The 16,854-nt window shown below is 39.2% G+C and overlaps 1 protein-coding gene across 3 annotated transcripts in view; it reads left to right on the forward strand.

Annotated features, from left to right (window-relative positions):
- Window positions 1-5,008: 5,008 nt before the first annotated feature.
- PTPRZ1 (protein tyrosine phosphatase receptor type Z1) overlaps window positions 5,009-16,854 on the forward strand; it is a 163,158-nt gene continuing 151,312 nt past the window's right edge. For all 3 annotated transcript variants that reach the window (XM_082472220.1, XM_082472222.1, XM_082472221.1), the window contains exon 1: window positions 5,009-5,446. In XM_082472220.1, the coding sequence (XP_082328346.1) occupies window positions 5,389-5,446 (58 nt within the window). In that variant the 5' untranslated portion in view covers window positions 5,009-5,388. The remainder of the gene's footprint in view (window positions 5,447-16,854) is intronic.

Genomic DNA, 16,854 nt, shown 5'->3' on the forward strand with positions numbered 1-16,854 from the left:
AATCCTCCAGGGCTTTGGGCCTCCTCAGCTTTTATTCCTACTTTAGGGAACAGGAGAAGCTGTCTAGATATAATGTAAGTAAAAGAAGAGACTTAGAGAGAATGGCCAATGGCAAATGTCAAGGTTTTGTAACAGCCCAGAAATACAGATGTTTCTTAACTCTCAAAATTTTAAATTAACTAATGGCCAAATACTGCTGCTGGAAACAATAGGGAAAGTTTGAAGTTCTCAGGCCCAGCCTGTTCTCTGCTTGAATGGAATCAGTGGAGGAGTGGTTAATTGTGCAGGAAGAGGAGAGAAGATCATAGTAGGCTGGGAATGCACGGGAGGGGTTCTAGGCCTGCTAGCCGTGCTGTCAGCTGAAGAACAAAAACCACCAAGTAAGTTCTACGTTAAGGCAAATATGTCAGGAGCTGTCTACGTCTGTAATCAAAAAAGCCAGCCAGTAAGTCAAGAGAGATGGGATACCTCCTGAGTCTGAGGATCTAAATTAGTATCTAGGAACTGACAGGGAAACATCACAGCGCTCTCTGGAACCTTGTTATAAGCAGGCAAGAGAAGTAGCTGGTAGTACTGGTCTGATAGCAGCCCTTTTTCGATAAATTAGTTCATATATTTAAACATTAATTAAGTACAGAATATATGCCAGGCCCATTGATGATGTAAAGAAATCATGGTAGAGACAGGATGGAATTTAAGAGGAAGCTGTAGGACTTGGTGACTGATTAGATGGGGGTGGTGAAGAAGGAGAGGTCAAGGAAACTTCTAAAGTTTTGTGGACTCTAGAAAGTGCTAGCTTAGGAAGAATGATGAGTTTTTAGTTTCGGGTACTATGTACTTGCAAGACCATTAGAATGTGATTTTTACACCGTTTAAAGACCTCTATAAATGGAATAAGGAAGGCAGAAACCTAGTGTTAGTGGTTTGAGAGAAATGGGAGGTAAGGAAGTGGAGATAATGATTATAGTCTATTCTTACAAGAAGATTATGAAGGAAGACACACCCGGTACTATAATTATAATGAGATATGTGGTCAAGAAAAGATTTTTTTAATGGAAAAATATTTTAATAGCCTAGTGAGAAGAATAAATCAGGAGGGAGAGATTCAAAGAAATGATGGACCATTGGCTCCAGAAGAGTCAGGGGGTTCAAATCAAGCTTGGAAGAATGAGCATTTAGCCAGAAAAGGGAAACCTCATTATCTGGGATTAGAGAAAAGCAGTTCTTTCTACAAGGGATGAGATTTGTTCTGGTCCTAAAATCAAATGGATGGCAGTTATAGAGAGAGAATATTTTGGCTAAAAATAAAGGTGAACATAATGATTTTTAATATTGTCAAAAGTATAATGGATCATCTAGAGTGGTTGTATGTTATTTCTGACTGGAGATAGGCAAGAAACAGCCAAGTGACCATTTATCAGGAATGTTTATGCATTTGAGATAGAATAGCTCATTCCAATGACCCAGTCCAATGCTGATTCTCTGGTTTGTAGAATTTGTTTTACACACTTGCTTTCTAGTCTAACACTATCCTGGACATTTTTCAAAGTCCTAGAGAGCAGGTAAATATTGATTTTAAATTAAGCTTGTAGGAACACTTTAAATCCCATGCTTGTCTCTGAAAGAACAGGGAGAAATGCGTTTTCACCTTTAAATGGCGAGGAAATGAAAGTAGCAATAAACCTAAATTTGGCCATGTGGATCTCTTTAATGCCATACAAATTTGAGGATACATTCCTTTGGAACTTTTTGAATAATGGAGTTCAGATCACGGTTGTCAGGGGAAGAAAAAAATATGATTATTCTATTATGTTTTATAATAGAGATGGTCTTGGGGTGGGGAAAAGGGATCGGCATGTGTAGCTGTTGAAATATCAGTCATTAGCTTATAACCAGCACAGTGTAGAAGAAGAATCGCCTCTTCCATTCTAGAGAACACATTTGTCTTAGTACAACTAACAATTATCTTAATACTACTGACAACTAATAAGTATTTTACTTCTAAAAAAATAACAATTTTTCAAAGTGTAAATATTTAATTGATCCAACCTAATGATTTCTGCTCAAATACATTTGTCAGTGACAATGGATAAAAATAAGCAATAATGTATGTGAGCCAAACGGGAACAACATATTACTGTGATAGTATAAGAAGTACAGATATTTTACTTCCCCTTTAATTCCATGTTTTATTCAGTGACTCTACAATATTCTGTAGTTTCCTAGCCCTTCCACTGAATTTACGAGTCAAACAGATTCTGCAGATAAAACACCCCCCTTCCACCATCTGCCTCTATCTTTATTCATGTTAGGAACACTTTGGAAATAATTTGCCGAGTAAGGACACATGGGAAACCATGGACATTTCACAACCACAAATGACTAGCCCTGACATCAGACAATTCCCAGACACACAAAAGGGAGATGGTCAGATTTAGCAAATAAAAATACAGGACATCCAGTTAAATTTGAGTTTCAGGTAAACAATGAACTTTTAAAAATAGAAGTAAGTCCCAAACATTGCATGGGAGTACATTAAAAGTTACTTTGTACTAAAAAAAAATTATTTACTATATTAAAAATTATTCATTAATTAATTCATTTTAATTCATTAAATTTAGTATTATAATGCACTAACATTATTTTGTACTAAAAATTGTTCACCGTTCAATCTAAAATTCAAATTTAACTTGGGCATCCTGTATTTTATATGGCAATCCTCTACAATGGCATTTTGTAGTGGTTATGTCTTCCTCTCCTATCTGATACTGAATCCCTTTATGGTAGGAATAGAGTAATTCATACTTGGATGGTCATCACCTAAAGCAATGCATGATACATAATGGATACGCAATAGAAATGTGTTGAATGAATGAGTGAATGTCAAGGATGAATTTTAAAGAACCAGTAGAAATAGAGATAGATGAACCTCCTAAACCTCCTATTCCATTGCCCTCCTCAGGACTATTAGATCCACTGATTTGGTCTTGCAAATCAGTTTTCCTTTGCTATCACTCAGTCATGTAGAATTGGTTTCCATCCTGCTCCCCATACAAACCTCAGCAGCAACTTGACTGCTCTCTCAAGGTGGCTTTTGTACCTTCCCAGGTAAATGACAGTACTTTTAACTGTGAGAATGGGATTAGCAGAAACCACAAGATCTACCTGCCCTTTTTATCAGAGTAACTTTTATTTCAACAGTGCCATTGTTTCAGGATCTAACTCAAAAAAGTGACTAGTGGTGTGACTTTGGGGCCAAGTAAGAGGGGAGTTAGGGTAAATTTTGTTACTGTTGGGTTATTCTGGCAGTCTAGTGAGGTAGATTTGATAATCGAGACCTCCTAGAACACCATACATGCCCCTGAGCAAACCTACCTAGCTTCTAAACAGATAAAGTTCTTGGAAGCGTCTTTTGTGGTTACCTCTTGCTTAGTATTTCAGGTATAAGCTCCTCCACTAGGAAATCAAAGTTCCCAGGGTCTGACCCCACTCAATCTGCTCAAATTTAATTCATGTAGTTTTTATAGCATGAAACATCTGCTTCTTTCATTCTTGTCTCCACCCCCTGACATCAGTTGTTTTCCAGCCAGTCCTTCTGGATTAACTACACATGTCTAGGAAAACTTCTCTGCCTACTCTAGTCTGTATTAAACACTTTCTCTGACCTTTCAGTGCATTTATAGTGTATATATACACTTCTTGCTATGCAAGCAAAATTTTTCTTCTGAAGTGGAAACTCACATGAGCAATCATCAATCTTATAAAGATCATAATTCTTATAAAAATTGCAGCATTTCTATTTTTATTCACAGGAAGAATAAGATCCAGGGTCACTTTCTTAATATTTATATGTATTCCTGAATAAACATTCTATATAGATTTGAAATTTATTACACGACTGTAATCAATTTCTGAAGCAACAGCAAATTGCATCATTAGCTCTGCATATTTAACTTAGTGTTCAGAGGCTGTGGATATTAGGGAGAACTGGTAGTAACACTCAAAATACATTCAGAACCCAATTTTGTATGGGATAAGCTTTCTTTAAAAATTTAAAGCTAAAATACTATTTTTGAGACAAGTACAGGACACAGGAGTACACACTGTACAGATAACCTACATCAAATGATTGCTGAGAATACAGGGATAATTCCAGAACTTGACTTTCTGTGCCTTAGAGTGGACTTCTGAAAGGCGACAAACGGGGTCTTATATAAGTATACAAATAGAAAGCACATAGAAACAAGCACGTACAACGTGACATTTCCAGCTCTGAGGCAGCACAAGGCATGTGTTATACCTCTGTTGTATATCCTGCAATCGAGCGATTAAAAAACCTTCCTTTGCGACTCTGTGCAAGGAGGCACTTGGGTAGTTTGGTGCGTCCGGAAGGACCACGGCAGAGTTGAAAGTTCCTCCCGGCAGCTGTGCACAGCAGGACAATTTGATTGGAGTCTAGGGCAGGGGCAGGGCCTGACGGGTCACAATCAGGGCCAGAGATTATTGGCAGTCAACTGCCCTGAAGGAAATGTGGTCTGGAACTACTCTGGTGCTTTGGAAAATGGAAAGAAAGTGGAAAGGGGAACCCAGGTTACCCAGGCGACTCCACCACTTCCTGATTGTACTCACTTAGCATATGCGGGCAGGGAAACAATCAAATGAAAAACATTTCCAGGGGTGAACCCCAAAGGTCAATCTCTGGCTGTGCGGAACAATGGGGGTCGGGCCTCCTCTTCCAAAGGGATGAAGGAGTCTTAATGAAGAGACATTTTCTCCACGAAGATTCTAAACCCCAGCGGGTTCCACAAACTCCGGGGCAGCGAAGCTACTAGCAGGGGCCAGGGGGGAGGGGGTGTCGCTCTGTGAATCGCTACCCCAGGACCCGGCCCCCGAACGGCAGCCGCGCCCCTCCACCCCCCGCGCGCGGCGCCGCCGCCGCGCGGCGCCCCCGCCCGCGCCCCCGCCGCACCGCGGCGCGCACGGCCCGGCCCGAGCGCGCACCCGGCACACAGGCGCCGTGGCGCTCCGAGAGCTCAGACTGCGACCGCCGCCGGTCTGGGAAACCGAGTCCCGCCCGCCCGACATGCGCCTCGGCTAGCGGCTCCCGGCTCCCGGGCCCGCGAGCACCACGCGTCCTCCCCTAGGTTATTTCTGTCCTTCTCTCTCTCTTTCTCTCTCTCTCTCTCTCTCTCTCTCTCTCACACACACACACACACACACACACACACACACACACACACACACACACACACACACACACACACACACACACACACAGCCTCGCACCAGTCTATACACTGGAGAAGAGAACATTTCCTTCGCGTCCCCTCCCTCTCCATCCAGACACGCCAAGGAGCCGCGCGGTGGGAGCCCCCGGACCGTCTGGAAATGCGAATCCTAAAGCGCTTTCTCGCCTGTATTCAGCTCCTCTGTGTTTGCCGCCTGGGTGAGTGTTAAGACCTCGGCGGGGTTTCCCCTGTGGGATCGTTTGGGACACGGGTGGAGGGATTTCAGAGCTTTCGGTACTTGCTGCCGCGCCGCCATCTAGCAAGGAGGCAAGAGGGACGGCGGACTGGGGAGCCCACCGTGTCGCGGCGGCACGACGAGAACGCGCCCCCTCCCCACCTCGCACCTCCGCCACAGTTCACCTGCCCGCGGGGATGCTGCTCCCGCGGCCAGGAGAGGGGGGCTTGCCCGTCACGCCTCTTGTCCTCGCAGCTCTTCTCCTCCTCTTTGCAAAGTGTGGAAAAGAGCCTTTTAGATATCCATAAAAAGATAAATACACCCTTGGTGCGGGGCTACGTATTGTATCGCATTCTTGCTGTTTAGCTCATGCTATGGATATTTATGGGCTTGAATGAGGAATACACGTGTCTGATGCTAATTAAACACACACACACACACACACACACGCACACACACGCCCGAAAGGTAGTAACAGGAACAGGCACCAACCTGACTTTTCAGTGTTTTCAGTACTTTTAATTTAGTCACATTCAAGTCTGGGCAGTTACTTAAAAAAAAAAGTTTCAATCAAAATTTCTGTCAACATTATGCCCCTGCTGCCAAAGTCAGAGGAGAGCTGCAGGTTGATATAGGTATTCAGGGATTCATCTTTTACCCACCACCTTCCAGGTTACACATTTAATACTGAAACTGTCTTCTGAAAGAGCCAGTTAGAATCTTTACCTGGGATGCAGATTCAAGTGTTCCGGGCATTTTCTGGAAGGATTGTAAGACTGGATTTTTGTATTCCATTAAAGAAATGTCTTTTTTTCCTTCATGAAGATGTTCTATTACGATGGCATACAATAGGTTTGGAGCCATTAACCCGAAAGTTAGAAAATGTACCTCCGTTTGTGAGCACACATATTTTATACTCTTTACAGTTAGAGGATCCTAATAGATTGTTCATAATAAAGTAGATATTAACTTATATTTTTATCCAGTAGATGGTGCTGCTTTTGGCACAGTAACCTTTACAAAAAGAAATCATTTCTGTGTTGTAACTAATGGGCATTGCATTGCTATATGGTGATAATTGCCAGTAGCCTGCCAGATATATGCACATAATTTAAATTCTAAAAGCTTTATGAAAGTGCTCAGGGGTAGTGTGATGCACACGGTTGACATTTACGACTTGCGAGGAATCTGGTCCTGGTTTTCTCTAAAACCATACAATTGATTCTGGAGAGGGGAAGACATTTTTTAAAAGTACTGTGGTCATCAAATACATACCTGTTGAATTTATGTTTCTGTTATAGATCTGTTTTAATAACAAAGCCAGGTCCTCTTGGTACTTAGATTATTATTTAAAGAAAATCTCACTGTAGTATAAAAATAAGCCAGAGGATACTGATTTGCATGCCACCTAAACCACATTCCCTGAGTATACTGTGAAGTTGTAAAATTAAGATATAATTTGCATGGCATACAATTCATCTTTTTAAATTGTTCAGTTGGGTGGGTTTTAGTATAGTCACAAAGTTGTGCAACCATCACCACTATCTAATGATAGGACATTTTAATCACCCCCAAAAGAAACTCCATGAACAGTCATTCCTCATTCTCTCTGACCCTAGCCCTGGCAATCACTAGTCTACTTTCTTTTTCTATAGATGTGTCTATTCTGGCATTTATATAAATAGAATTGTATGATACGTAGCCTCTGGTGTCTGGCTTCATTCACGTAGCATAATGTTTTCAAGATTCATCCATGTTGTAGCATGTATCAGTACTTCATTCCTTTTGGGCGGAATGCTATTCCATTTCAATACACCATGTTTTGCAAAGGCTTTTCTCAATAAAGCATTGTTAGTAGCCTGTTGCTTGGGGTTTATAGATTTCAGTTTATTGGACATTTTCTTTAATGTTTTGATGATGTAACATTTAACTGGAAAGGATTAAATGAATTGTTTAAGAGTATCGCAAGTTTATGTGATGATATTGAATGTGAGCTTGTATTAGAACTCAGAATGTGGGTTTTTTGAGACTGGCAGGTGAATACTTTTGTATCCCTTCCCATTTTAACACAGTTGGCCTTTTACTTTGTTGCCTGCAGACTGACCTAGGGGCCTTGGCTACCTCAGATGGAATGAATACCTGATCTCAGATAGGACATTTTGAAAAACTGAGGCACCTTATCTACCAATGAAAAATTCAGTCTCCACTTCAGTTATTTTACTCTCAACATCTACTGTTGTATTTGTGAATGTGTTTACTACTCATTCTCAGTGTCTTTGGAGCCAGTGAGTTGAGCTGGCACATATAATGGATGCTCAGGAAAGGTCCGCCCACTGAGAATTAGTGTGCAGGGTGACAGCTCTGATACAATTTGAATGTTAGGCTGCCATCCTTACCATTATCCAGAAACAAGGTGTAGAATTCACTAAGGTGTTCATCGTTAGCAATGTCATAATGACCTTATCACTTTTTGTGTCCAAAATGTCCTGATGATTTTGAACTGGACATAGGGACCAATTGCTTCTTTCAAGTAACTCTCCAAACACAAAAATCCTCATTCGATTATTTGGAGTGAAACAAATTCTTCCTTTCCACATTACTGCTAGGGATCACTAGAAACTAAAGAGGAACATTATGGGTTTTTTGGGGGAGGGGGTTAAATCTATCTGTGAGTTCATCCATTTGGATCATCATATCAAGATTAGCCTGAGGCCTCAAATGTTTTTGCCAGAATTAGCTAGATCACAGTTCTTAAACTTTAGGATACGTCAGAGGCACCAGGAAGGCTCGTTAAAGCACAGATTGTGGGGTCCACCCTGAAGAGTTTTGATTCAGTAGTTCTGGGGTGGGGCTGAGAATCTCAGCGTCTAACAAATTCCCAGGATATGCAGATGCTGCTGGTCTAGGCCCACATTTTGACAACTGCTGAGCTAGTTTGACATTTAAATGTCAATAAAGTTTCTGGATTATTAACAAGTTTTTACCATGGACTGGATTTCTGATACCTGACTTAATATTAATTTTAAAAATCACATGAGGAACACAACATTTAATGTTATTCAGCTGAAGGAGATTCTTAATCAGAGAGGCAGAAAATAAAGATGACTCCAAGAGAATTCCCTAAGTGAATTTGAACTTTCTCTAAAATAATTGAGAGGTTTTCACTAGGTGGAGAACTAATGTAATGACTGTATAACTCTAGTTATTATTTAATTGTGACCCACTGAACAGGTAATGGGAAAATCTGCAGTGGCTTCCTGTAAGGAGGCTTAACTATGAGTCATAGAGGAGAGGTAGGTGTTTTAAGAGCTTTTAAGGAGGAATAGTTTCTTTCAACTAATGAGAATTCAGGATCTTTTTTTTTTTTTTTTGGAATTTTATTTTATTTACTTTTTTATAAGCAGGTTCTTATTAGTTATCCATTTTATACATATTAGTGTATATGTCAATTTCACGATCTTTGAATTGAGTTACAGTCATGCAAGGTACGCTGAACTAATATGTTTAAATATTACTGTTAAATTTATAATGAATCAAATTCTGAACTTTTAAGTCATGTATTATTGCTTTAAAGGACACATTAACTGCAAATTATACCCAATTCCTCTGCAAGAATTAATTGCTTAATTTATCTTGAGTACGGAATCAGTAGAATCCAGTATGTTGTGACTCTCAGCTTGGTCTGTTTACCTTCCAAAGACAAATTGTAACCAGGAATAGAAAATATTCATGCCTTTTTCCCCCAAATAATAACTAGTCTCCATTCAGAAAATTAATTACTTTTGATTTGCAGAATAGGAATTTTCTTTATTTCATCTCTCTCTCCTTTTTATGTAGACTATAGCTGCTCCCACTCAGGGAAGTTTGCCAGGATAAATCATTTCATTGATGAATTCATTTATGCTGTCATGTCTGCATGAGACATTTGGGAACTTGCTGAAATTTTCTTGTGGGAATTTTGCTTCTGGCAAAAATTCAGGTTTTTCTGGAAGCATGCACTGCATTTCCTCATTCCCCTGACTCCAAGGAGATTTGAGTTTTGTCTAACCCGGTAGCGTTGCTTGACCACTCACTTGCCAACTGTTTAGACTGTAGTATGGAAATGGAACCCCCTCATTCAGGACCAGAGGACCTCAGAGGAAGGCCTTGATTAAGAAGATTAGCTTGTGTTTTGTTTCCATTTACCATCTACTCAGTGCTTGCCAGGTGCAGACCCACTGCTGGACATTTTATGTACATTTTCTCATTTCATTCTCCCCAAAACTGTTTCAGATAGGTGTTCCATTTTACACATGTTTCAGCAGAGGGAACTGAGGCACAGAGAAGTTAGACGACTTACCTAACATCGCACAGCCTGTTTCAGTCTATATGTTCCTTCTGACTCTCAAGCCTGAGCCTTTTCCTCCTTTCATTCCTGGGAGATGAATTTGCTGTTTGGAATATACTAGCTCGTTTCACATGAGATGTGATGCTGCATTTCACGTTCCCATTTGCTTTCTTGCAGATATCCATTCATGATTTTTCCCATGTGCTCCCATATTACTTTTTTCCCCCTTTTCTTTTTTAAAAAAACTAAGGCATAATTTATCTTTTCTAGTGTACCATCTGGAAAGTTTTGACAAATACATATAGTCAGGTAACAACCACCATGATGCAGATATAGAATGTTCCCATCCGTACTATTTTAACTACTCTTCCCTTACAGGTTTCCTAAGTGCCCAGCATCTGCTAGGCACTAATAATTAAGCAGTGCATCAACCTACAGAGTCCTAATACTCATGATACCTACATTCCAGGTGATCTGAATCAATCCCCACATTGAAACCTCCTTTAAATCTCACTTTGAAGATGTTTTCTTCTTTTAGAACTAGTTGAAAATAACAGTCTTTCCCAAATATCTCTTAATGTGTTAAATATCTTAACTTTTAAATATTTTTAAATGTTTCCCACTTCATCAAGAAGGCCATTGGTAAAAGTCAGAACCAATTTAAACATGACATATGTACGTTTCGACTGTGCTTTAACTTTTAGTGTCTTGTTGGGAGTAATTCCTGGCAGCAACCACAGGTTACAGAAGGAAACCAGTTTTTATCTGTGTTTTTAATTCTTCAGAGGCATGTATAACATATGTATAGGAATTAAGAGAAAAATTATTTGATCATACGGCACAGTCTTAAAACACTTATATTTTAGAACTGTGCTGTGCAGTGCCACGGCCACTAGGCATATGTGGCTATTTAATTTCAGATTTATTTAATACATTGATTCAGTTCCTCATTCACAGCAGCCATATTTCAAGTGCTCAGTCGGCACATGTGACTAGTGGCTGCTGCATGGGGCAGTGCACACATAGAACATTTATATCACTGCAGAAAGTCTATTAAAAAGTGCTGTTTTAGAATCAAAAGCTGATAAAGTATTGATTGATAGTATTGATGAGAAGCCAGCTCAACTTAAAAGACTCCTAGAGTCATTAAAATTATTTGAAGTATCGATGTATGTTGGTTATTTTTGGCCTGTGTTGTGTCAGCCATGCAGAGATGACAGAGACGTTCTGGTGGCCTGAGGTAGAGCAGCAAAAGATGAAGAAAGTTAAATGGCCACTTCGTGGCCTTTAGAGACTGGGGTTGAATGGATGAGATTAGCTGCTGGTCCAGGAGTGAGAGCTCCCACAACTCATTTTCTGTACCTGTTCTAGCATTCACTATGTCGCTTTGCAATGTCTCTGTCTCTCTCCCCAGTTAGACGAGCTCCTTGAGGGCAAAGACTGTATGTATTTCATTCAACCTTGACTTAGCGTTCTTGGACTTAGCACCTATAGTAGGTGCTTAATAAATCTTTAATACAGTACTGTGAAGCTTCTTAGATAGCAGTAGGTTTTTGCTGTTGCGATCAGCCAGTTTATTCTGGCCTTTCCTTCTTTTGATTCTAATCTCAATTCGAGAGTTAGGTCACCATTGACCTCTAGCCATCCATCTTTAATGCCACTTCTGGCACCAGACCTTTGCTTTCTTTGATTCTCCCAGAAATGCACCTAAGCATCACCTAGATCCTATCTGTGCATGAAAAATATAGTCCCCATGATAGCTACTGCATGTGTAGTGGCAGGAGCAGTTTTGAGTGAACATTTAATTCTAGATGAGTTGGCAGCCATGAAGCTTGGGTATGTCCCGGGGGCAGGGCATTAAGCCAGTGTGTATGTGTGTATATAAGTGCACGTGCACATGCAAGCATGCTTCCCTGTTAGGGAGAAGAGGGCAGTGGGCGTGTGGGATGGTCAGTAATGATAAATGAAGTATCTTGATACCACGAAGGCAGTATTTTTAGTCAATCAAAAGCCATCATGTTGGATTAAGTGCTCTGTAGTCAAGCTGGCCATAAGAGGTAGTGGCCCAAGTCAGTTCTGGAAAGCAGATAAATGACAGGAAGTGCAGTTACAGTATGTGGATATTCATGCTTTTGGAATTTGTCTGAAGTTTTATCATTAATCTCAGAGATGAGGTACTGCATGTGGCTCAGCCCTGCACATAGCGGATGTTCAGCAAATATTTGAATTTAGTTAAATTCAGATGGAACAGGGCAGGGGATGAGTTAGAAATTTTCACAGGAGTTAAAAACAGAAACAAGATTTGCTCTTCGATTAGGATCTTTGCTTTATTCTCTTCTCACTCACCTTCCTTTCTTTTATTGGTTTCTATTTCCTTTTCACCTCACTTCCTTTAATCACGAGTTTAAGATTTAAAAAAAATTCAAAATTGCTCAGCATTGTGATGAAGATTATGATAGGAAGAAGATTGTGATGAAGATTATGATAGGAAGAAGATTGACACTATTTGATACCATTATTTTAAAATATTTTTGATGTGTTAATATAATTTGGGGAGCTTTGTAGTTAACATAATTTTAAAAGTATGTGTTAACATACCTTTCTGCCTAAAAATTCTAATGTGTTAAAATGGGCAGATTATCTTTTTTTTGCTTCTGATACTTATGCAGATATTAGAGTAAATGTGATTATTCAGAGTCCTGGTTAATGTGAACTTCCTGGTTTCATTCAATAAGCATGCATTAATTTATGTACACATTGACAAAAGATAAATTTTTTACAGATTCCTTGGAATTATAGTCTTTATACATTTGGAAAGAATAATTTATTAATTAGTAAGAAAGAAGGATTTTCTGTTAAAATATTCATAACAATGTCCACAGGTACCTTTCTATTCTTGGAGCATCATTCTATCCTTCTTTTTCTCTGCCTTCCCCATCTACTCCATAATTTTTCTGTTCTTTCACTGTCACTGACTAACTGCTTATTTCTTGATGTCTAGAGCTCTAACATATTTACTTAAAGATGGGTCTTGATACTAGACCTTTCCTCTGAACTGGTTAACTCAGTACCTTGCGTAGGAATAAAAGAAAATGTTGCTGTTTAAAATGACCTCTTTTTGCAGAGATCCTGGTCACCACCAGAGTCCTGCTTGTGTGCTTGGAATAACAAAATGCTGGCCAGATATAAGGAACTTTCCGGATTTTCTCAAAGTTTTCAGTCACCTGGTCATCAGATTAAAAATATTTCTGTAATGACGTTTTTGCCCTTGCATTCTGACACATTTTCTTGAATAGGGTAATAAGGATGGCATCTCACCTGGCACACAGAATTGTGCAGAATCTTGGTCTGCCCACTGGTGTGTTTTGCACACGTGATACCCTTGTCATGTTTGTTTCAGTGTGAAATTAGGTTGATAACCATTGATCTCGGTCAGTGGTTCTCAATCCTGGCTGCACTTTGAAATTATCTAGTGTTGTAGGTTGAATGTATCCCCCCAACATTCCTATGTTGAAGTCCTGACCCCCAATGTGATGGTACTTAGAGGTGGGACCTTGGGGAGGTAATTAGTTTTAGATGAAATCATGAAAGTGGAATCCCCTTGATGGGATTAATGTCCTTAGAAGAAGAGAAAGAGAGACCAGAACTCTATTTCTTTCTTTTCTGATGTGAAAACACAGAGAGAAGGCAGATGTCTGTAAACCAGGAAGAGCGCTTTCTCCAGGAACCAAATCTGCTAGCCCCTGGATCTTGGACTTCTCAGTCTCTAAAACTGTGAGAATAAATGTTTAAGCCAACCAGTCTATGGTACTGCTTTTATAGCAGCCTGAGCTGACTATATAACAGGGGAACTTTTAAAACATACCGATGTCTGGGCCCTACCCTGGATCAAGTACATGTGTGGGTGTGGGCCCCAGACGTGAACGTTTTCTTAAAACTCCCCAGGTGATTACAGAGTACAGCCAGCATTTAAAACGACAGATCTAGGTCAACCTTGTGATACTACTAATCTTAGTTCATTTTTCTTAAGGTAGATATATTGGCAAGTTTCATGCCATTCTAAAACAAAGCTAGTATCACAGGACAAAGGCCCTGGAAAATGTCCCGTCCCTCTCTCCTCTTCTTAAGGCAGTTTCAGTTTCAGAGTAACCCTAGAAGGAGGAGTATGGACTATAATGGTTGACCTCATAGTCTTTGAAAGCCAGAGGAACTTCAGGAGGCCAGACAGTCTTGGAGTTGGTCCAAAGATTCAGGTCTATCAGCAGATGGGAGGATTACTGAACCACTCTGAGATGGGAGACACAAGTGCATTTATCAGGACATGGGCACATAATATCTTTTGTTTTGTCAACGATACATATTCTTACTGTTCCCTTGTCTTGTTTATTTTCTTTCTCCATGCATAATTTGTTCTAGTCATAGTTATTATTTTCTGTTATGTAGTAGATACAAGATTTAGCTGTATTTTTTCATTTCAGCAATTTATTTTGTGTGTGTGTTTTTAAAATTACATTTTCATTATTGACCAGGTGTCAGCTATTTGTTTTTACTGTATTTGAAAAGCACTAATAGCTCCGCTTAAAAGTTAACAAAGAACTTTTTTAGATGGCCCAAACAACTATTTTAATATTCTTAATCATTAAATGGTGAGAACACAAGCACACAAGTCACTGACTCTTTATTGAGCACCTTGTCTGTGATAAGTATTCTCCTAGAGAGAATATTCCTCTAGTGGTCTGCTAAGCCTTTGCAAGAGAGAAAGAACCATACATAAGTAGCTCTCATACATGGCAGAGTTTGCAGAATATGAAAGCATGAGTTGTGAGTAGGCTAAATTCACCTCTGGGAACATTTCTAAGAGGAGATGGGTTGGATGGAGACCCTGGATGGAGGAGGGGAGGTCTTTAAGGGCCACTGTTGAGGGGAAGGGTATTAGGGGCAAAAAAGATGGCATACACAGAAGCAAGGAATAAGATTGAAAATGTGGTGTTTAGAGGGAAGAAAAAAATTAGGAGGGGTTTGTATTAGTGGAAAAGTTTCAAATAGTAGGTAGGATTTCCAATGGCTAATTGAAGGGTTTGGAGTTTGGAATTCATCCAGTATATTATGGGGAGCTAGTGGAGGGTTTTGAGCAGTGGAATGACTCGAGTAGATCTCTTTACTTTAAGACGGTAACTCCAGTGTATCAGAGTGTAGGATGGATTGGAGCAGAGTGAGACCGGGAATCAGGAAGCTCAGTTAAAAGGCTATTACACTGTGTCAAAGTGGAACTTTGATAGATCATTTGGAGGTATAATAATACCATCCTCTTTAAATAGTACTTTAATGTTTAAAAGTATTTTCAAATACATTGCCTCATATGATATAAGTGTAATTGGTATAATTGCTAGGACTTGGTGCCATTCTCTGGAGAGTGAGTCATTGGTGGTCCTCAAGGGAACGTCCTCCCTGGGAAGGTGAAGATGTAGCAAGGACCGTATAGAGTCAGAGGAATATCCAGGAAGGAAAAGTGGAGGCAGCAAATACATACAGAATTTGATACTTAGAAGGGAAGAAAAGAAGAGAGAGAAATAGAGGAAGGTAGCATGAAGACTGCTTATGTATTGAATGGTAGAACTCCAAATTTGTTACCTCAAGACATAGGAATTGACGGTGAACATTTCCTCTGAACTGATTAACTCAGTGCCTTGAGAAGTAATAAGAAGAAATGGTGCTGCTTGAAATGATCTATCTTTATCGATTTTAGTAGAGATCATAGTCACAACTCTTAAAAAAAGCTTTTTTGTTTTCTTAAGGATAGGAAGGATTTGAGTATATTCACAGTGTCAGGTTAATTTTATCAAGTCTTATCAAAACTCTTTACTTCATTCACCTTGAAAATCCTTGTATTTGTCCTTTTTAAAATGAGCACAGGTATATTGGACATTTCAGTCAGCTGTCTGCCAATAAGTAGGCTTTCTTAATATCCATGATTTCAGATTGCTTGAAGGCTATCATACTCCTACCACATAAGCTAATATCTTTGTATATTGCTTGCAGCTTGTGTTTTACATAAAAACAGTGCAATGGAAGATGAACCAAAGAACAGGCTTCCCAGAATTTGTTTTAAAATTGAGTTTAGCAAGCTTTTTCTTTTAATTCATGAAAAATACAATAGGATTTTATCTGTTTGTCTCTTACGATATATTAAGGATGCACAAAGTTGTAAATTAATGAATCATTAAGTTTCAGAAAGGGATAAAGTGGCAGCTGTCAAGGGTAGAAATGTAAGCATATTTTCTTGTGTAATGAAGAAACATAGCTATATTATGCTATATGAGTTGGATGCAAGACTTTTGTATTTAAGAAGTATGACTGAATGAATTTTTCTTGAGTAATACTTGGTTATGGTCAAGTTTCCTTCGATGGTTTTCAGAGTGGGAAAATAACATGTAATATGCATATATAGAAAATATATTTATATAAGTACTTTATATATAAATATATGTAATATGCATGTATTATATATTGTGTAGATATGCATATATCTACACAATAAATAAATAAGTATACATATATATATATAACCATGTATTCCTGCTTCTCAAAACTGATATTGCCTTATTTTGAGCATTAAAAGATTACATCCTATGGGAAAATCATTAAATTTAATGATGGGAATTGTCCTGGATATTTTCAGCCTGACTTTTCCTGCCTCCAGCATAAAGAAAGGAGAGGAAGAAGGTCTGCCTTTTCCTGTGACCTGAATACAGTGCTGTTCTTCGCCAAAGGGGTTGAGTCCGGTTGAGATCAATGGAACTCATTTCACCAGGTCCTCATTGAACAGCCACTGTGTGCTTATCACTGTGCTTGACTTTAATAGTTTTTCTCTTTGAGGAGTTAATCTCGTTACAGATATAAAATGAACCCTGGTGGGAGCATACCAGAATAGAGAATAATGAAATACATGTTAGATTGTATAAATCAGATTTTAAGTCTGTGGAAAATCATAAAAAAAGAGACAAAATAAAGATGTGAATTCATTTAAAAAATGTCTCTGTGAGCATATGAGCAGCAGTTCTTCT

The sequence above is a fragment of the Balaenoptera physalus genome (assembly GCF_965194825.1).
Source record: "Balaenoptera physalus genome assembly, chromosome: 8".
Classification (NCBI taxonomy): Eukaryota; Metazoa; Chordata; class Mammalia; order Artiodactyla; family Balaenopteridae; genus Balaenoptera; species Balaenoptera physalus.